The 23,053-nt window shown below is 41.0% G+C and overlaps 1 protein-coding gene across 5 annotated transcripts in view; it reads right to left on the reverse strand.

The window, feature by feature from the left end:
- FAM133B (family with sequence similarity 133 member B) overlaps nucleotides 1-12,238 on the reverse strand; it is a 30,191-nt gene extending 17,953 nt beyond the window's left edge. For 4 of the 5 annotated variants that reach the window (XM_033192111.1, XM_033192108.1, XM_033192110.1 and 1 more), the window contains exons 1-3: nucleotides 12,095-12,238; nucleotides 3,095-3,192; nucleotides 885-963 (exon numbers count right to left, since the gene is read on the reverse strand). In XM_033192111.1, coding sequence (XP_033048002.1) covers nucleotides 885-963; nucleotides 3,095-3,192; nucleotides 12,095-12,118 — 201 coding nt within the window. In that variant the 5' untranslated portion in view covers nucleotides 12,119-12,238. Of the gene's footprint in view, nucleotides 1-884; nucleotides 964-3,094; nucleotides 3,193-7,445; nucleotides 7,484-12,094 lie in introns of all 5 variants that reach the window. The other variant, XM_033192109.1, reaches the window with a different exon arrangement.
- Between the last annotated feature and the right edge of the window lie 10,815 nt (nucleotides 12,239-23,053).

The raw sequence follows: 23,053 nt of genomic DNA on the forward strand, positions 1-23,053 counted from the left end.
TATCGTTTCTAATACACCTAATATACAGAGACAGCCACTGCTTCCTTCCCTCCATCCTCTAATACCTCTCACCCATCTCAGCTTCTAATTACAGTAAAAGAAACACAGGTGCCGATCCTTGACCCTATCACCAAAGGACCTTCTACCGGCTCTTTTCAAAGAGCATATTAAGGGATAGGGGTTCTGTATTATTGAGGAGCAGGTATTATTACTGAAGCTGAGGTCTCTTTTCAACAAAGATGGCTAGATTCTCCGTCTAGTCTGTAAAAGTTGAATTAATCGCTACTGATTGATACATTATATACGTTTGTAATCAAAACAAGCAAACAGACTGGGTATAATGGCTTACACCTGTAATCATAGTACTTTGGGAGGCTAAGGCGGGAAGATCGCTTGAGCTCAGAAGTTGGAGACCAGCCTGCGCAACATAGTGAGATCCTGTCTCTATTAAAAATAAAAAAAATTAGCTGGGCATAGTGGCCTGCAACTGTGGTCCCGGCTACTCGGGAGGCTGAAGTGGGAGGACTGCTCAACCCTAACTTGGAATCCAAGTTATCCGAGTCTTAGATGACTTACATTACAAGATGATTATTCTCTATTTTTTAAAGCATCCACGTAAATATAAACTTGTATTCACTATAACAATAACACTTCTAAAATACAGAACCTCTTTAACTGAGAGAGCTACGCCCAAATACTTAGGGTATTTTTTTTTTTTTAATGGAGAAAAGGCGGTGGGGGTGGGGGGGGGTCTTACTTTGTTGCCCAGGTTGGTCTTGAACTCCTGGCCTCCCGTTTTGGCCTCCCAAAGTGCTGGAATTATAGGTGTGAGCCACCATAACTGGCCAAATTAGTCTTTTTTTTAACAGGTACTTTTTACAAACCTCATTCATTTTTTCTTCAAATTCAGCCAAAGCCTTGGAGCCTTTCTTTTTCTTTTCTAGTTGCTCTTTTACTTCTTCCCTTAAAAAACAGAACGAAAAAATAAAATTTCAAGCAATTCAAATTAGATAAATGCTTACAAATAAGACAAAAAAATTTCATAAACTCTTTTAAATATTCTAATAGACCGCTATTCAATGTTGGTATTTCTTTGTTCGCATCTATAAAAATAAATTACCATAATAAAGCCTATCAGATAACACTAATCACTCCTTTTCTAAATATGGATTATAAGAGCAAATACACCAAACATCTAAGCACTTACAACAGGCACTATTTAAAACACATTTTCATTTAATCCTCACAAAAACCCTGTGGGAAAAGGTATGGATCCCCATTTTACAGATAAAGAAACCGAAGCTTGGAGAAGGTAAGAAATCCACCTAAAGTCATAAACCTGGTAGTTTTCAGTGTTAGGATGCCCTAAAATCTATCTGACTGAACTACTGTATTCTATATATGACCCATTTAATAAGGTAGCTAACATGCTGTGCAGAGAAGAGTTAATACAGCTCACCTGACGGCTTATTCTTGGAAAGACATACTTAAAAGACTGGCCCTAGAGGCGCATCTGGGAACTCGAATTTGGAGGATTCTTGCTATTCTCTGATAAGAGCAGATCATTGTGCCTAAACTGTTTGTACAAACAACGTAGTTCAAGCTAAATACCTGTTTTCCTTCTGGGAATCTGGACTTTTTTTTTTTTTTTTTTAAAGAGACAAGGCCTTGCTCTGTCACCCAGGCTAGAATGCAGTGGTGTGATCATAGTTCACTGTAATCTTCAACTCCTGGCCTCAAGCAATCCTTCTGCCTCAGTATCCCAAGTAACTAAGACTACAGGCATGTACTACCACATCCAGCTAATTTAAATATATATATATATATTTTTGTGTGTGTGTGTGTGTATATATATATTTTGTACAGACAGCATCTTGCTATGTTGCCCAGGCTGATCTCAAACTCCTGGCCTCAAGCGATCCTCCTGCCTCGGCTTCCCAAAGTGCTGAAACTCTAGGCATGAGCAACCATGCCCAGCCCTGGAATCTGGAATTTTGGTACATGACAGGCAGAGCCTGATCAGCCTCAGTAAAACCCTGGGCACTGAGTCTCTAATGAGCTTCAGTTGGTTGCCAATATCTCATATGTATTATCACAACTCCTTACTAAGGGAATTAAGTCCCTCTCATGTGATCCCACTAGGAGAGGACCCTTCAAAGCCTGCTCCAGGACTTGGACAAACTTTGTTCCATGTGCCTTTTCCTTTTGCTGATTGTGCTTGGTAGCCTTTCACAGTAATACATCTTACCATGAGTACGACTATCTGCTGAAACTCCAGTGAGTCCCTATGAGTTACTCGACCTGAGGCTGTCTTGATGATCTGTGATACACATGTAATATATTTACTTGGACATTTCCCCTTGAAAAATTCATTCCCTCTCCCCATTAAAACATACTTTGTTTTGGGATAATGCATTTTCTGGTATGCTGCAATGGTTAACAATGGCACTCACACCCACTGGTAAACAATCCTTACTTCCTATTTAACTCAAAGGAAGGATTCCCTATTATACATAAGCATACTTTTCAACCAGTTGCCCAGTTTTTAGGTGCACTTGGGATTCTGAAGTTAACAGCTCTAAAGCCTGTGTCACATGTTGTCTCAGGAGTATGGTATTAATAAGGAAGACATACTAAAGAATAACAAGGCCCACACTCTGATGCTTTATGTAAAAAAATCAGTAAGTTTTTCTAATTCATTGAAAAGTTGGCAGATAAAACTAGAAACAAAGTTGAATATTATTCTTCCTGATATCTGGTTACACCTCACTAAAGGACAAGACTACTTAAACTCACTAAATAGCTTTGACCACTGCAAGGTTAAGATCTTTTATGGGACAGTGAAGAGACTGGTATGAAAAAGCTACCTGGCAGTGCTTTGGCCATACTGGGTAGTGGGTTCTCAAATGTTTGCTTTTTAATTGTACATGCATGTGTTTCACACATTCAAAAGAAAGCATATATCAAATGCTACTTAAAAAAAATTATTCATCTGGTAATTGCTTGGCAATCAATAAAATCAATTAAAGTCTTAAGAATAAACTTTAAAAAGTTGATAAAAAGCTTATAAATAGGTAAAGTGTTTCACAAATACCAGGTAGGCCTTGGTCGATTCAGATAATCTTGTATTGTTGGCCCTGAAGACTGGACTGGACCCCTTGATCTCGCCATTGCTATTGGGTTCATATAGGCCTTGGGGAAAGAACAACAATTAATTCCATTAAAGCAACCATTAAACATGCAAAAGCTCACTTACTCATCAAGTAATCTTTACTATAAATACATAATATATCCAGCTAAGTATATGCAATCCGACTAACCAACTTTTCATTCAAAAAAATTAATTTAACTCTCTTTTAAGCCTTAAAAGTTTGGGAGATAATATTAAAGTTTGGGAGAAAATGTGTGTGTGTGTGTTTTACAAGAGATTTGATGAAATAATAGATACCTCTGACCTACTGATGGCTTTACAGCTCTTTCTCCTAAAGCCCAGTAATCCTGTGAGGGTGATACCAGTATGTTCACTAGAAAATTAAGAAACTCAAATCCAGACTGGGTGCAGTGGCTCATGCCTGTAATCCCAGCACTTTGGGGGCTGAGGCAGGTGGAACACCTGAGGTCAGGAGTTCAAGACCAGCCTGGCCAACATGGTGAAACCCTGTCTCTACTAAAAATACAAAAATTAGGCGTGGTGGCACACGCCTGTAATCCTAGCTACTCGGGAGGCTGAGACAGGAGAATCACTTGAACCCAGGAGGTGGAGGTTGCGGTGAGCTGAGATTATGCCACTGCACTCCAGCCTGGGCGACACAGCGAGACTCCCTCTTACAATAACATAATATAACATAACATAACATCAATTCAATTCAATTCAATTCAATTCCAAAGAAGTTGAATAAGATCGAACTCTAAATTCATTGTTTATTCAACTACATTTTGTCTCCCAGGAAATACTACGTCATACTAATGACAATTTTATTCACAAATAGTTAACATCAAAAATTATACACAGGCAACAAAAAAATAAACAGAACATCAAAATGTAAAAGTTTGTGCATCAAAGGACACTGTTAAGAGTGAAAAGACAATTCACAGAATGAGAGAAAATATTTATAAATCATAAATCTAGTAAGAGATTAATATCCAGAATGTAAAACAAGCTCCTACAACTTAACAACAACAAAAAAACCCCCAAGTAATTAAAAAATGGGCAGAAGACTTGAATAGGTATTTCTCTAAAGAAGGTATACAGTAAATGGCCAATAAACACATAAAATATGTTCAGTATCACTAGTCATTAGGGAAATGTAAATTGAAACCACAAAGAGATGCCATTCTATACCCATTAGGATGGCTACTATCAAACAGAAAATTGCAAGGGTTAGCAAGGATGCAGAGAAACTGGAACCCTTTCACATTGCTGGTGGGAATGTAAAACAGTGTGACCACTGTGGAAGACAGTTTAGTGGTTCCTCAAAAAGTTAAACATAGAACTACCACATGATCCTATATAACACTTCTAGGTATACACCCAAAAGAATTCAAAGAAGAGACTAAACAGATACTTGTACACAAATGTTCACAGCCGCAGGATTCACAAAAGCTGAAATGTGGAAACAATGCAAATGTCTATCCGTGGACAAATGGATAAACAAAACTGTGGTATAAACATACAACGGAATATTATTCAGCCTTAAAAAAGAATGCAATTCTGACACATACTATAAACAACCTGGATCAGCCTTGAAAATATGCTAAATGAAATAAAACAAGAAAAACACAAAGGAACAAATACATTATTCCATTTATATTTGATACCTAGAAAAGAAAGTAGAATGGAGGTTAACCAGGGTCTGGGGAGAAGAGGAATTTGGGAGTTTACTGTTTAATGGATACAGAGGTTCTTGTTTGGGATGATGAAAATAGATAGTGATGATGGTTGCATAACAGTATGAATGTACAGAATGTCACTAAACTATACACTTAGAAACAGTTAAAATGGTAAATTTTGTTATACATATTTTAGCTCAAAACATCTGCAAAAATTTAAATCATGCTGTCTACTACACTTACTACAGCAGAAAAATATTTTAGAGATTTTTTTTCAAAAACATATTGACGCAAAACAAAGCAAAAGGTTTCTTTGTTATTGACAGTGTCTAGCAAAGTGATGTTGTTTTGTTAAAACTACTGATATACAGTCTGGTCTTTAATTCATTCTCTACCTCTTATATTTAGTTTTTCCAAATTTAAGTCAATAAAAATTTTATTTATTACTATTATTATTTTTTTTTAAAAGACAGGGTCAGCCAGGTGCGGTGGCTCACGCCTGTAATCCTAGCACTTTGGGAGGCCGGGGCAGGTGTATCACCTGAAGTCAGGAGTTTGAGACCAGCCTGGCCAACGTGGCGAAACCCTGTCTCTACTAAAAACACAAAAATTAGCCAAGTGTGGTGGCGGGCGCCTATAATCTTCGCTACTCAGGAGGCTGAGGTAGGAAAATCACTTGAACCCAGGAGGCAGAGGTTGCACTGAGTTGAGACTGTGCCACTTCACTCTAGCCTGGACGAAAGAGCGAAACTGTGTCTCAAACAACAACAACAACAACAACAAAAAACGACAGGGTCTTGCTCTTTTGCCCAGGCTGGAGTACAGTGGTGAGTGGTGTGATCATAGGTCACTGCAGCTTTGAAAAATCCCCCTACCTCGGCCTCCTGAGTAGCTAGTACAACAGGTGTGAGCCACCATGCCCAGTCAACAGACATTTATGAAACTCTTCTACTTTTTAAATAAAAATAATTTTGATTGAAAATGACTATCCTCAAGGTGGGTTGAAGGCATTATACCTTGTAATAATCCAAAATAAGTGAAAGGAAACAATATATTTGTGGCATTTTATTTAACAAAATCTATGAAAATGACCATCATTTCTTTCCCAGCTTTATAACAGATAAAAGTTGTATACTTCCAGATTTCTCTGTCAGAGTAAACAATATAAAACCAGCATAAACAACACATACTGAGAACCCTTACCATTCAACTAACACAGCCTAATTACTTGGAATGAAAAAGACAAATCTTTGACATACTTTTCTACAAGCAAGAACAAATGCTAGAGCCCCTAATGTCATGAATGTTTACAGAATCAGGGCAAGATGTGGATATCAAATGCAATGTTAAAGACAGAGGCATATTGTTATTTTTTTTGCATAAAATGTTATACCCTCAAAGATTTCATTCAACTGCTTTTGCTAAGCATTTCGATTAGTTGGTGTGGAAGTATGACAAACTATGAAAGCGGAAATGAAGACAATGAAGGCAAGTACCATGTGCTGCTTAGTTCACTGTTTGTAAAACAGGAGTATTATTTGTACTGTTCAACACAGTTAAGTTTGGCTCAAAGTGTCCTCCTACTTGGGTAGTAAAATGTGGCCCAAAAGGCCAGGTGCACTGGCTCACACCTGTAATCTAGCACTTTGGGAGGGTGAGATGGGAGGAGCTTGAGCTCAGGAGAGACTAACCTTGTCTCTACTGAAAAAACAAAACAAAGCAAAAACCCTCTGTACATGGTGAAGTGCAACCTGGCATGATGTGCAAATAAGTTCTGGCCTAATCTAAGAGTATGCCCTCTTAACCAATCAACTGAGTCTCAGCCAATCACAGGAGCCCAACCCTCAACCAATCCCAAATAGAAGGTTGCCAAATTATGCCCAAATAAGGCAAACTCAGAACTGCACCAATCAGGGAATCTCTGTATGTCATTTCCTGTTGCAAATATAGGTCACCAGGATGTAGAACATCTTCCTCCAGTTCTAGAATCTTTTTCTTGCTCAAATGACCTTTGTTAAATTTAACTGGTTTCAGGTTTTTGTTTTTAACAATATTGATCACATTCTAATTTCCTTGGTATCACATCGTAATTTTGGCAGTACCTAATGGCAAAATATTTTAGGTTAGAATTGTAAAAATTGTTCATTTCCAAAGAGTGCAAATATATACATATCAAGGATATTCAGGTCTAAATTACTAAAAGAGCAAACACTGAAAACACCCAAATAGCTATCAAACTGGGATTCGCTAAATATATTAAAGTATACTCCCTATGAAATATTATGTAGCTACTAAAATCAATGAAGTAGATCCATAGTTCCTGATAAGATGTTTAAGATTTCTCAAGTGAAAAGCAAAGGCAAGTTGCCAAAATAAAAGAATTATTTTAATAAATAACTAAAAATTTAAAAATTAGGCTGCATGTGCACCAAAATATAAAGGAAAACATCTATATTCATTCACACTGGAGAAAAAAATTTTAAATAATGATTACCTTTATAAAACAAAAAAGGTAACTGCATAAACATTATTATGGTAATAATAAAGGTAAACAAAATGACAAAAATCCAACCACAATACTGCCATTCCAACTCAGAGAACTGAACTGTACTTACGTAAAAATTCACAGATAATGCAGTGGCAATTTTTCATTCTAATGAAAAAAAAATCGTAACATTTACCATGTTTTACAATCTTCAAGTTATCTAGCATGTATCTTTAAAGTACATTAATATTTTTACTGTCTTACTGTGTACTATCAAACTGCTTTTACAAAGTACACACCAACCCATTCCTACTTTTCAGAGGAAAATAATAGTAAAGTAGTATATTCACATGCTAGGACTACGGGTACAATTACATGAACTACTGCTGAATAACGCTTACTTTTAAGCTTTTGACCAAACACTATCTCAGTCTGCTTAAACACACTCCAAATATCTCCATTATTTATTTCAATTATAATGCATGCAAAACACTTGATAGTCTGCTCTTATTCATTAAGCAACAATACTTTTCTTTCAAACTATGCACAACAGAAAGCTTTTAAAACAAGAAAAGTAACTATTTTTACAAAGGTACAAGAGTTTTCATTTTTGTATCAGTGTGAAAAATAATGCTCCTAACATTAAGTGGGTGGCATGGTAAAGCATTCACTAAAATACAGAGATTGTGCAATTTCTCGAAACATTTCACTATCACTTAACCATAAATACTGTGACCTTGTAAATTAAACATTCACATCCATATGTAACTAGAATTGTCTGTGGCTTCAAACTGCTGCATGAGTTTAGATAACAGAAAATGATTTGTTTCTGAAACTCAGGATGGCAAATTGGTCTCAAGGGGATATGTATGTGGGCAGGTACAAAAAGAGCAACGCAGCAAAACTGGCTAAAGACACAATGTGCAGAATTTCATTTGTCAATTTGATCACCTATCAAATTATCTAGAGGATACATCTATTTTAGAGGGCTCAAAGTAGCATAAAAGAACAGGAAGAACACTTTGGAAAACAGGCACAAAAGGTGGCCATCAGGAACTTAAGAGCCCATTACAAGTCCTGAATTAAAACGTTCAGTGATAAAAACTGTTCAAGAATGTACACCAAGAGTGAACCCTAATGTAAACTAGTGACTCGGGGTGATGATGATGCGTCAATGTAGGTTCATCAAATGTAACAAATGTACCACCCTGCTGGTGCTGGTGAATGTTGATAATGGTAGAGCTGTACAACTGTGGAGGTATATGGGAACCCTCTGTACTTTCTGTTCAATTTTGCTATGAACCTAAAACTGCTCTAAAAATAAAAATGTAAAAAACTGTTCAACCTGAAATTCACTGGGGTTTTTTTTGGGAAAGCAATCCTATCATCTTTAAAACTATGATTGTATCATCAATGCAAAAAAGAACAGGAACTGTTTTTGAGACAATCTCAAAAAATGCCAGTATTTTCAGAGGCAAATATTCATTTTGTTGCTCCAAATCAAGTGCTACGGCAAAACTATGGAGTCAGTAAAAACGGCCGGGCGCGGTGGCTCAAGCCTGTAATCCCAGCACTTTGGGAGGCCGAGACGGGCGGATCACGAGGTCAGGAGATCGAGACCATCCTGGCTAATACGGTGAAACCCCGTCTCTACTAAAAAATACAAAAAACTAGCCGGGCGAGGTGGCGGGCGCCTGTAGCCCCAGCTACTCGGGAGGCTGAGGCAGGAGAATGGCGGGAACCCAGGAGGCGGAGCTTGCAGTGAGCTGAGATCCGGCCACTGCACTCCAGCCTGGGCGACAGAGCGAGACTCCGTCTCAAAAAAAAAAAAAAAAAAAAAAAACATCAGTGGTTGCCACACTTGGGGGCAGGGGTGATAGAGGAATGGCTAGGCAGAACAGAGGATTTTTACTCTTTATGATACTACTATATTGGCAAACGCATGTTTATAAATTTGTTGGCCACGTGTGGTGGCACTCCTGTAATCCGAGCACTTTTGGAGGCCAAGATGGGAAGACTGCTTGAGGCCAGGAACTCGAGACCAGCCTGGGCAGCATGGTGAAACCCCATCTCTACAAAAAAACGACAAAAAATTAGCCAGGTGTGGTGGCACGCACCTGTGGTCCTAGCTACTCGGGAGGCTGAGGTAAGAGTATCTCTTGAGCCTGGGAAGTTGAAGCTGCAATGAGCCATGATGGCGACACTGCACTCCAGCTTGGGCAACAGAGTGAGACCCTGTCTCAAAATAAACAAACAAACAAACAAATAAATTCGTCCAAGCCCATAGAGAATGAATACTAAGAGTCAGCACTAATATAAACTACTGACTGGATGATAGTAACATGTCAACGTAGGTTCATCAATTGTAACAAATGTACACTCTGGTGAAGGATGTTCATAATGGGGAGGCTATGCATGAGTGGGGCCAGGGGGTAAACGGGTTATCTTTGTACCTTCCTCTCAATTTTGCTGTAAAACTAAAACTGCTTAAACAAAACAAAACAAAACAAAACAAAAACAAAGTCTTAAAAAGAAAATCAAGAGTTAAGACGTACAGAACTGAGTGTCAGATGACTTAAGTTTTGGTCCCGTTTAAACAGTCTTACCCCTCCTCTATGCAATGAGGAGACTGAATTAGACAATCTATGTCTTCTACCTCTTAATTTCTTGTTCTTAATCCCAATCTTTGAAGTGCATACAAAATGTTACCAGAATACTCTCTTCCATGGCTGCATACCAACAGTAAGTAGAGCCCAGAGCTATCAAAATGTTCTAGTAAATGAAGCTAATTTGGTAAGTTTTTCAAATGCTTTAAAGGGATGTTTAAACCAAAACGTTTCTTCAGTAATATGAAACATTTCAGGTCTGTATATGAAACTGCATCCAAGGTCAGGTGATCTCTAAACATTCAAGGCCCAAGGGTATTAAAAGAGCCCAAATATTCAAACACCTAAGGATGCTCCTATGCTGAAACGGTGTTATGCTACATCACTTCAACGCCATGATAATCAAGATACCACAACCAAGTCTCACCTGCAGCCAGGAGAAAGAACATCCCGCTATCTTGTAATCAAGATTCACTACCACAGTGGTTCCTAGACGTTTTCCATTATAAAGACTATACAGAACTACAAAGCTTTTAAGATGGTGAAATGGTTTGGATCTGTGTCTCCGCCCAAATCTCATGTCGAATTGTAATCCCCAATGTTGGAGGTGGGGCCTAGTGGGAGGTGACTGGATTGGGGGGCGGAGTTCTCATGAATGGTTTAGCATCCCCCTCTCCCCTGCACTGTATAGAGAGAGGTAAGAGTTCTCAAGAGATGCGGTTGTTTAAAACTGTAGCATCTCTCCCCGTCCCTCTCTTGGTCCTGCTCCTGCCATGTAAGAGGCCTGTTCCTGCTTTGCCTTCCATCATGAGTAACAACTCCCTGAGGCCTCCCCAGAAGCAGATGCCGCTTTCTGTACAGCCCATAGAACCGTGAGCCAATTAAACCCTTTTCTTTATAAATTACCCAGTCTCAGGGTTTTCTTTACAAAAGCCATGCAAGAACTGGCTAATACTGATGGCAAGTGTCATCATTTCATAAATGTAAGTCTCCTTTGGCGCGAGACACACACAGTTTGCAAATAATTGTTGAATAAAAAAGCGAGTTCAAGAAACGCAGCACATTCGTTTTACGTGCATTTTCCTCATTTTGCTACTCTGGCTAAAACTCTGTCACAGGCAAGCCCAGGAACTGTCAGGCTGCAACCTAAGCTTATTGTTATTTCATTATGTTTACTACCCATTTAATCTGATTCATAACCTGAGTTTTTCAGCTCCCCCGCCCCAACGATCTAGAATGCTTTCCTCCCATCTCCGCTTCTCAAAAGCACCTTTTCTTCTGAATGCCTTTAGAATTTCTAATATCTGTCAAGGACCACTTCCTACTCTTTCTGCTATAAGTTATTTATGTATCTCTTTTATCTCATTTACTAGAGTAATAATTTTCATGCTCAGTACTCGCTCAAACATCTTGCCTTTTGTGGTTTCAATTATTCTGTAAGGTTGTAGATAATAATGATCCCCTTTAACAAACTAAGGCACAGAGAAGAAAAGTAACTTGTTCTAGGTCACCCAACTTCCGACGGAACAAAACTGACATTCCAGTTTTGTGTTGGACTCGAAAGCCAACTATTTTCACGCCATTCATTCCTTCCCAGTGTCTAGGGGTGCCAGGTCCTACAGGGCGCTGGAAACACGAAAGCCAATGCTGCCATCCCATTTTCAAACGGGAGCCTGCTTGTCGCTACAACCAGGCGCGCTGCTGGCTCTCCGGGACCAGTGGAGGCCTCTGTGCCTCCCTCCCACTTGGGTGCGCAGTTGGACAGGGGTGCGGACCTGGGGTGGCCGATACCGAGGAGCGGGTGAGTCGGGCGCCTCCCAGGGCCTAAGACTTCGGAGTTACATGGCGGGGGGGGGAGGGGGATTTCCCCGAGCCCTCGTGGTTCTAAGTGGGCACTGGGGGCCCGCGTCCAGGAAGCAAGGGTGCAAAGGAGCAGCGCCAGAAAGAGAGGCGAGGTGAAGGAAAAGGGGCGGGCAAGAGAGAGCTGGGACCCTAAAGCGCCAACTGCGTGCGCGGCGCACGCGCATCTGGGATCGGCGGAGGGTGCTGGGTCTTCGGGCCCCACATCCGAGGGCTGCCGCTTGCCCTCTGGCCGGGCCGGGAACAGCGAGGGTCTCGCTGTCCTGCCGCCCGGCCCTGCGTCGCCCTATTGTTTTCCCCGCTGAGTACTCACCACCCGATTGTCCCGCTTCCCCATGGTGCTGGATTGAGCGCACAGTCGCACGCCAAGGGAAACCGGGCCGGAGAGACAGCCGAAGCAGGACCGCCACAGGTCCTCCTACCGCCTCCCCACTCCGCCCGGAGAGCGGCACCAGGCGGACTCGACAGCCGCGCTCGGCTACAGCGCCCCCTATCTCTGTGGAGGACAGCCGGTTCCAGCGATCGCTGCAGTTGGCTGAGCGCTTGCGGGAGTCCGGTTGTTTATTAGGCACCCAAGAGCAGTCGACCCTGCACTTATGCACCGGAGTCCCACCAAGGCAGCTCGCTTCAGTTTGGCCTTGGATTGTTTTGCTTTCTTCCATTCTTTTTTTTTTTTTGAGACAGAGTCTCGCTCCGTCGACCAGGCTGGAGTGCAGTGGCACGATATCGGCTCTCTGCAGCCTCCACCTCCCGGGTTCAAGCGATTTTCCTGCCTCAGCATCCCCAGTAGCTGAGATTACAGGCGGCCGTCAACAGTCTGGGCTAAATTTTTTGTACTGTTAGTAGAGACAGGGTTTTACCATGTTGGCCAGGCTGGTCTATAACTCCTGACCTCAAGTGATCCGCCCGCCTCGACCCAAAGTGCTGGGATTACAAGCGTGAGCCACTGTGCTTGGCCTTTCTTCCATTCTTGATGCGCTGAAATATGCGAGGGTACACAAAGATTCTCCCGATGCTTATTTTGTGCTTGACAGAGTGCAAGTGCTGGGGACAAAGTGAGGACCAAGGAGCCTTGGTCCCTCACGGAGCCCATCAGCTGGTGGGGGGAAAGGCAGTGCTGTCATAGACGCCGCTAACAAAATCACCCTCTAATTTCAATCCCATTCATTCATCACCTATGCATTCATTTCACACTAATTTTTGAACATGTCGTTTGTACAGTTTTCACTAACGGGGTGGCTGGAAGCTGGAGCTGGGTAGGGCACAAAGATGATTAAGAAAAATCCCTATTGTCAAGGGGTCTGTTTATAAACTCGTAAGGGCGATAAACACACACAGGGTCAAATTTACTGCATAGCATATCATAACATTGGCACTTTCGTACCGCAACTTTAAGGAAGATGATCTGGGCTCCAGAGAAGATAATCACATTTAGTAAAGCGACCCCTCTGGGTTCATCTTAGCAAGTGTCATTAGGAAGTAGTTGAAAATCAATTAGGATCTTCTCTGGACTCTTGGAAATGGCAAAATGGGAATTACACTCATTGCATACAAGAACATGCTTTAAAGTCATCTTTCCCAATCTCTGCCTCCCTCCCTGCATTTTTCATGCTACACTATATGACAGATGTTCCCGACTGCCATTTTCTGTCTCAAAACTTTTCCGAAGTCTCACATGCAGTCCTTGGTGGTTCTGCCCCCTACTAAGTATTGATTATTTCTCAGTAACCCACTTTCCAAAATAAGGCCTCCAATCTCTCATTTTTCCTCCTCCTCCGTTACCCCTGACTTAAGCTGGGGACTCTGACTAAAGACAGGCTTCTTTTTATACACAAGACGAAGAGGAGAACCTGTTAATGTTAAGTTATTCTTTCTTTCCTGGCTTATTTTTCATGTGTTAAATATTCTAGGCATTTGACAGATATTATTTTTAATACTCCAACATGATAAGCATGAGGATACCTGTGAGATAATATAGTTTTTTTTTTTTCTTCTTCAGCTCCTTGGTTGGCTGATTGTACAGAACACAGAAACTTTTAAAAATATGGTATAAGTCAACAGAAAGGTTGTATTTCCTTTAGAAGTCTCTCTCTCTCTCTCTCTACCAATGTACACAACCCCTCCTGGATGAAACATGAATCCCTGGGGGGAGACAGAAACAAGAAAATGACCAGGGGCCTGTGGAGATAATGAAGATGGCAAGAGCTACCGGGAGTTGATCTGAGTGGACTACATAAAGACCAAATCAGTCCAAGACTTCTCAGGATATAATTCAGTGACAGTAGAAATCTTTACACATTCTCTGCACATGTGTGATCTGCTAATAAATACACTTCCCTGATAGCAATGGGCCTACATGCCCTTCCAAATGTTCTAAGCATAACCAAGAGATTACATTCCATTTTGTGGATGAGAAAAACTGAGGCTAAGGGAAGTTGAGTAATTTGTGCCGGCTTCCACAGCAAGAAAGCAGAGAAGCTGGGGATTCAAACACAGGTGTGTCAAACATGAAAGCATTTACAAGATGCAGTCTCTATTAAATACACACGCAGAAATGTAGACATGCATAGACACACACACACACCATGAAAGCATATGCTTTCCTTACAAAATCATACTGCCTTTGGGAGGGGAGAGAAGAGAGGGAGGTTTGAGAAGTGGCATTTCAGGTGGATTGTGACCCTGGGCTAGCTTCCCTCAGAGGAACTGAGAGGGAAGGACATTACAGAGGGAACAGCCTGCATAAAAGGAGTGTTGATGTGGACAGGTTGGGCAGCATAGAACACATATGATAGAGGGGAACAAGGCTGGAAAGGTACACTGGGGCTGGAGGCAAAGGACCTTGAATGCCAAAGGAAGAAGTTATATTTTATTCTGCAGGCAGAGCCTTTTTTTTGTTTTTCTTTCTGAGACAGAGTTTTGCTCTGTTGCCCAGACTGGAGTACAGTGGTGAGATCTCAACTCACTGCAACCTCTGCCTCCTGGGTTCAAGCGATTCTCCCGCCTCAGCCTCCCAAATAGCTGGGATTACAGGAATGTGCACACCCGGCTAATTTTTGTACTTTTAGTAGAGACGGGGTTTCACTGTGTTGGCCAGGCTGGTCTCGAACTCCTGACCTCAGATGATCCGCCCACCTCAGCCTCCCAAAGTGCTGGGATTACAGGCGTGAGCCATGATACCCAGCCGTAGAGCCTTTTTAAAATTAATGTTATTTTAATTGACAAATCACTGTATACATTTATGGAGTACAATGTGATATTTTGTTATATGTATACAATGTGGAGTGATTAAACAAATTAACATATCCATCACCTTGCTTACCAATCTTTTTCATTGTGAGACATTTAAAATTTGCTCTTGGTTATTTTGAAATATATGATACATTATTATTGACTATAGTCACCCTGCTGTGCAGTAAATCTCAAAACTTATTTTTCTTGTCTATTTAAATCTTTGTACTCTTTGATCCACAACTCCCACTTCCCTTCCTTCCCACTCCTCCAGCCCCTGATAACCAAATTTTACTCTCTACTTCTATGAGTTCAACCTTTCCAGATTCCACATATGGTGAGATCATGCAGTATTTGTCTTTCTGTGCCTGACTTATTTCACTTACTATAATGTCTTCCAGATCTACCCATGTTCTTGCAAATGAGGTAAAGCTTTTTAAGCAGGGTAGTAACATAAGCATTGATAAAAGGCAAAGCTGTAAATAGTTAACAGTCTAATAATAATAATACTAATGATCGGAGGCAGGATTTTTCAGCTTGAATAACAAAGATTATAACTCAGATGGCATCTTTAGTGATGAACTTGGGTCTATATCCAAATTAAACAATATAGTTGATTTTCCTATATATTTTTCTTTTTCTTCATCTTTTTTTTTTTTTTCTTGAGACAGAGTCTTGCTCTGTCACTCAGGCTGGAGTGCAGTGGTGAGATTTCAGCTCACTGCAACCTCCGCCTCCTGTGTTCAAGTGATACTCCTGCTCCAGCCTCCCAAGTAGCTGGGATTACAGGCACATGTCACCACCATGCCTGGCTAATTTTTGTATTTTTAGTAGAGATGGGTTTTCACCATATTGGCCAGGCTGGTCTTGAATTCCTGACCTCAAGTGATCCGCCCACCTCAGCCTCCCAAATTGCTGGGATTACAGGCATGAGTCACTGCGCCCAACCTGATTTTCCTTTTTTTTTTTTAATTGTTGTGTGGGTATTTGAGATTTTAAACAATGGTGAGAGATACAGAAACTCAACCCACAAACCCAAGTGTGTTGTTTTGGCACGCATGTCACTAGACTGGAAATGAAAGCATGGAGCTTTTATGTTTGAAGACAACAGCCGTTGTGTTTATCCAACTATATTAAAGGACAGAGCAAAAGACAGGAAACAAGTTAAATATCCATCACAAGAGTTAAAGTATGGTATGTCCATGTAATGGCAAATTATGCAGTTATTTAGAAAGTGATGTAGAGTTGTGTTGATCGGGAAAAATGGCCACTATACATTATTATTAAGTGAAAAAGAGAATTATAAAGAGTATGAGTAGATTGGGTGTAGTAGCTCACATCTGCAATCTCAGCACTTTGGGAGGCCAACGTGGGCAGATTGCTTGAGCTCAGGAGTTGAAGACCAGTCTGGGCAACAGGCAAAACCTCATCTCTACAAAAAATTAGCTGGAGTTGGTGGTGCACAATAGACCCAGCTACTTGGGAGGCTGAGGCGGGAGGATCACCTGAGCCCAAGGAGGCTGAGGCCGCAGTGAGCTGTGTTCATGCTGCTGCACTCCAGTCTGGGTGACAAAGTGAGACTCTGTCTCAAGGAAAAAAAAAAAAAAAAAAAGAATGTGAATGTGAGTGTATAGAGTATGGCTGGCAGTACATGCAGCAAGAGGATGTATTGGTTGAGCCTTATGAAATTGCCAATATGCGCTAATTTCTAACTATAAGAATGGCAATTTCATATGGTTCAACTTTTTACATATGTATGCTTGAAATCTTCACTGCTGGCAACTTCATAATGCTATTAGTGAGTTTAGAGGGCGGGTATAGGAACTTTTATTTTCCACCATATTCCCTTCTTTCTGATTTATTTTATTTTATAGGACTGCTCAGCTAATCAACTGCCCTTGCTCTGATTCCACACTCACCATTTAACTCTGGATGTACTTTTGCTACATGCAGAGAAAACGATCCCCAGCAAACGCGATCATCTGTGCTCCTGACAACTATATTTCTCGCTGTAAAAAATACAAAAAAGGATGTTTTTAAAAAAGGATTTGGATCATGAAAACCAAATAGACATTCATTTTAATTAATTTTCCTCTTGTAAACCCCAGGTTGAGTACTATTATTGGATAAAGGCAATGGAAGCTACCAAGTAAATGGAGTCAGAAAGGAAAGTTTCTGGTGCTCATGAGGGCGCCACCTGAATCAATGGTGTAATTTTCCTCTTGTTCCACCCTTGTTGAGGTGACTCACAAGCTATAAACGTTCTTGGACAATTATTTCAGGATGGCTTTGTTAGCATTGAAAGAAAACATCTTAACTTTTGCTTTTAAAAACCAGCTTTATTGAGGTATATTCCACATCTAGTAAAATCCACCAGTTTAAAATGTTCAGTTTGATGAGTTTTGACAAATGTGTATGATCATGTAACCATGACTACCATCAGGATATCATTTTCCATCTCTCTAGAAAGTTTCCTTGTGCTCTTTTGCAGTTAAACCTATAACCTTGCTAAATTTACTCATTCTAGTAGCTTTTTTTTTTTTTTTGGTAGAGCCTTTGGAGTTTCTACATAGACACTCATGCTGTCTTTGAATAAAGAGAGACTTGCCAGGTGTGGTGGCTCACGCCTGTAATCCCAGCACTTTGGGAGACTGAGGTGGGCAGATCACTTGAGGTCAGGCAGATCACTTGGGCAGATCACTTTGAGACCAGCCTAGCCAACATGGTGAAACCTCGTCTCTACTAAAAATACAAAAATTAGACGGGCATGGTGGCACATGCTTGTAATCCCAGCTACTTGCAGTGCTGAGGTGGGAGGATTGCTTGAACCCGGGAGGTAGAAGTTGCAGTGAGCCAAGGCTACTGCCTCCAGCCTGGGTGACAGTGAGACTCCATCTCAAAAAAAAAAAAAAAAAAAAAAGAGAGAGAGAGAGAGACCTTCCTTCTAATCTGTATGTTTTTTGTTTTCTTGCTTATTGCATTAGCTAGCACCTCCAGTACAGTATTGAATAGAAGTGGTGAAAGCTGACATTCTTGCCTTGTTCTTGATCTTAGGAGGAAAGTACGTTGAGCTTATCAAAGTGTAGGGTCAATATTGTACCAGGTCACACTTCACACCTCACATCTTTTACTTTACCTTTCATTTCACAGTTAGTATTTTTCACATCCCACTTACTGACCAATTCTTTCTTGAATCAAAACTTATCAGGCTTCTACATCTACTACCTAATCAAGATTTCTTTTCAGGGTTGCTCATCTTCTCCATGTTGCTTAATCAGTTGCCCCTCATTTTCCTTGACCTATCAGCAGCATTTGTCACAACAATGACTCTCTCCTTCTCAAAATATTTTTTTCACTTGGATTTCCAGACATTATGCTCACCTACTGCTTCTTGTAAAGTCCACTTAGTCGTTGTTGCATATTTTCCTTCGTCTCCTGGTCTCCTGGATATAAACACTGGGGCACTGTAGAGCTTGGTTCTGGATCTCTTCTTCTTCTTCTTTTTTTTTTTTTTGAGATGGAGTTTTGCTCTTGTTGCCCAGGCTGGAGTGCAATGGCATGATCCCGGCTTACTACAACCTCCGCCTCCTGAGTTCAAGCAATTCTCCTGCCTCAGCCTCCCTAGTAGCTGGGATTACAGGCATGCACCACCACGCTCGGCTAATTTTGTATTTTTAGTAGAGTTGGGGTTTCTCCATGTTGGTCAGGCTGGTCTTGAACTCCTGACTCAGGTGATCCGCCTGCCTTGGCTTCCCAAGGTGCTGGGATTTCACGGGTGAGCCACCGTACCTGGCTGGGATCTCTTCTTTTTATAGACACTTTCTTTCTTGTTGATCTCATCCAATCTCTAGCTTTATATACCATCCATACACTGACAACTTCAAAACTTTTATTTACAGTCTAGACCACTTCCTTGGAATCCAGACTCGTGCCTCTAACTGCCTAGTCAACACCCCCACTTCAGTGTCTCATATGATCTCAAGCTTAGCATGTCCGATGTCCAACTCCCAATATTCTCCCTAAAACCAGGTCCTCCTACATTCTTCTCATCTCAGTAAATGACAACTTGATTTTTCCACCTGCTCAAGCCAAAAACTTCAGAGACATCCTCCCTTTCTTTTTTTAGACAAAGTCTCACTCTGTCTTCGAGGCTGGAGTGCAGTGCTGCAATCCTCGCTCACTGCAACCTCTGCCTCCAGGGTTCAAGTGATTCTCATGCCTCAGCCTCCTGAGTAGCTAGAATTACAGGTGACTGCCACCACACCTGGCTAATTTTTGTATTTTTTTTTTTATTAGTACAGACGGGCTTTCACATGTTGACCAGGCTGATTTCAAACTCCTGACCTCAGGTGATCCACCTGCCTCGGCCTCCCAAAGTGCTGGGATTATAGGCGTGAGCCACCACACCCAGCCCATCCTTGCTTCTTCTCTTTCAATGCCATGTCTAATTTATAAGCACCTACTATAAGCTTTACCTTCAAAACATCTCACATCTCATTGTCTCCATTGTTTTCACTTTGATCAAAGCTACCATTATCTCTCATCTGGATTATTACAACAGCCTCCTAACCCAGGCTCCCCACTTACATCTTTGCCACCCTAAAGTCTTTTCTCAATAGAGCAGCCACAGTGGTACTTTACAAACACAGTCAGATCGTATGTCATGACTGTGCTTCTTGCCTTTCAGCAGTTTCCCATCTTATTCAGAGTAAATACCAAAGTCTTTGCATTGGACAACAAGCCCCTCCAAGATATGCCTCTCCTGCCACTAACTTCTCTGGAATATCTCCTTTCTTTCTGCTGCAGTGAATTGCTGCTACACTGGCCCCCTTGCTGTTCTTTGAACAAGGCAGTCATGCTTCTGCCTTAAGGCATTAGCACCTGTTGTTTTCTTCATCACTAATATACCTAGATCCCTGTTCTTTGTAAGGCCTTTGATCTAGTGCCACTTTCTCTATGAGGCCTTCATTGACCTCCTCGTTTAAAATTGTGCCCCCACAACGCTTTCTATTCCTTTCCTCATTTCTTCCCACACCATGTACCTAACATCCTAGTTTATGATAGTTATTTGTTTGTTGCCCCTCACTAGAAAATACGCTCCACTAAAAAAAAAGACATTTTGTGTATTTTGTTTACTGCCACATCCCCAGTGCCTAAGGACAGTGCCTGGTACATCGTGGTGCTCAATAAATATTTACTAAATGAATCAATGATTAGTTTAACTGCCATATCGACTGGTCTGTTTGTACCTGTACCCACTGTCTTTGCCTGCCCTCCCATTAATCCTTTTCTCTCTCAAGTCCAGCTCTTCCTCTTATTCTCCTGGGCCCTTCCTCTCCCCCTTCTCATCACCTTTGCTTCTGCTGTTATTCCTTCTTTTTCACCCTCAATCTCTCTGTTTTCACAATGAACTGTCTTCCATCTCAGAAAACAAGAATTCTCCTTTGATACCACAGCCTCCCTGAGCTCTACCTCCACTTCTCTGTTCTGCTTCATGATTCAGCTTCTCAAACAGGCTGTCTACATTCTCTACCTCTCTAACCTCATCTCTGACCACTCCTCCCCTGACTAACTATGCTCTAGGTGCATTGATGTCCTTTCTACATACCAAGACTTCCCACCTTGAGGTTTTCAGTTGCTTTCCCCTCAGCACCCCACCTAGCTGCCTTAGTCTCATTCTTCGTGCCTCAACTCAGAGCTTTTGACAGAGCCTTTTCTGACACCAGTTTTCCATCTTCCAGCAGTTTCCCATGTTATTCAGAGTAAATACCAAAGTCTTTGCATTGGTCAATGCAAGTACTTTCTACCTTACAGCATTTATAGCACTTATTGTAATGTAATTATCCTATGCAAATATTTATGTTAGCTTCATGAGAGCAAGCACCTTGTTTTGTTCACTAGTGTATTTCTAGGGTTTGCTGGTGCCTGGAACAGAAGTTCATTAAGTGTATGAATGAATGAATGAGTGTATGAGTTTCCAGTGATGAGATGACTTAAAGCTAGCTGCTGACATATGCAAATAAATGCATGCACAGTACTGCCCTTAGAAGCACTGTTTCTCTTTTCTTCTTCTTCTTCTTCTTCTTTTTTTTTTTTGAGACTGGGTCTCATTCTGTCACCCAGGCTGGAGTGCAGTGGCACAATCATGGCTTACTACTTGGACCTTCCTGGCTCAAGCCATCCTCCCACCTTAGTCTCAGGTCTATGTCATTGTGCCTGGCTATTATTTTGTAGAGACAGGGTTTCACCGTGTTGCCCAGGCTGGTCTCAAACCCCTGGGCTTGGCCTCCCAAAGTGCTGGGATTATAGGCGTGGGCCACTGCACCCTCCTTAGAAGCACTGTTTCTAACAGTAAAAAATTGGAGATATGGTGGAGAGAAATACCTATCAATAGGGGACTGGGTAAGTAAATTATAGTACATTTACACGATGGCACACTATTCAGCTATAAGAGATGTTAATGTAGATTTACATGTATTGCAATGACGAATTGTCCAAGATCTTCTGTAAAGCAACACATAACACTCAAAACACAAGTTATTGAATGGGGTGTACAGCCAGACCATCATCATAGTGTAAAATTTCATTCCTGTGTGTTACATGTATCTGCATAAAGCTAGGTATCTGGAAATTATTTATCGAAATATCAGCAGTGATTTTTCTCTAGGTTGTGGAGTTTCAGGTAATATTAATTTTTTATTAGTAGTTTTTGTATTCTTTAAATATTTTATGGTAAGTATGTGATCATTTTATTTCAGCAGTTATATTTCAGTCACTTGGCCACTGGAAATTCATCACTAATTCATTAAATACTATTGAACCTCTACTCTGTTTAGGCACCACTAGACCCTAGAGCATGCGTTGGTATTTTTTCCCTATGTGTTTATATACAATTTTATTTCAGAACTTTTTGGGGCTAACCACACCATCTACTTATTCTCACTTTGGAGGTAAGAATGACTTGATGAAATAAGATAGTTTGTATGGGATGTACCGGAATTGGCACTTGGGGAGTTCACTGGATGTCAATTGCTTCCCTTCTCCTCCAGGGTGCTATTTTTGCTGCACCCACAGTTAAATAACACTGTGTCACAATGCAATCCAAGGAGCAGGAGGGAGGGTCTATTATTACAAACCATCACTGTTGAACCAATGAACTACTGGTTTCCTCTTGATACTTCTGCCTCCTTGTATTGGATCCTCTTTGATAGCCGAGATCAGTTGTAGACATCCAGTGAATATGACTAACTTGACTTTCTTTATCACAGAACAGATGTCATTTTCAAATGAAGAACCCTGGAGACCAGAGGAGGTACAACATTTAGAACAATAGGCCCCATTCCAAACAAGTGCTAATGTGTTCTCTTGGCTGCTGTGGTGCTTCCCAAAATTTTCCACAGAAGGGGGAATTGTATCAAGGGGCATCTAGTGGTATCCTTCAATGCAGTTATTAAAGTCAAATACTATCTTTGAAGTTATCTATAGGTTTTCATTTTTATAAAAATGGGTTTATTTAAAAATAAGTCTATAAAAGTAGAAATACATTGCCTTAAGAATCTGAATTTTGCATTGTATTCCACAGTTTGCTCTGTCACCCAGGCTGGAGTACAGTGGTGTGATCTCAGCTCACTGCAGCCTCTGCCTCCCGGGTTGAAGTGATCCTCCTGCCTCAATCTCCCGAACAGCTGAGATTACAAACATATGCCTCCATGCCTGGCTAATTTTTGTATTTTTAGTAGAGACTAGGTTTCACCACATTGCAGAACAAACATGGCCTCTTGGGACCTGTCCTTACCATTAAGAGTGTTTCCTTAGAGAACAGGAGGTGCAAATTGGGCTGAAATTCCAAAGGGCAAAATCAGTGGCAAACAGCTACTAGGTTCTTGATGTAATGTATAGTAGGTTCTGAGTGAGTAACACAGAGATAACTGAAGGAGCTGTTCATACATAGCTTCAAAAAAAAAAAAAAATCCATTATGCCAGGCGCGGTGGCACACGCCTGTAATCCTAGCACTTTGGGAGGCCGAGGCAGGTGGATTAC

The sequence above is a fragment of the Trachypithecus francoisi genome, unplaced genomic scaffold (genome assembly GCF_009764315.1).
Source record: "Trachypithecus francoisi isolate TF-2019V2 unplaced genomic scaffold, Tfra_2.0 Lachesis_group4, whole genome shotgun sequence".
NCBI classification, from domain to species: domain Eukaryota; kingdom Metazoa; phylum Chordata; class Mammalia; order Primates; family Cercopithecidae; genus Trachypithecus; species Trachypithecus francoisi.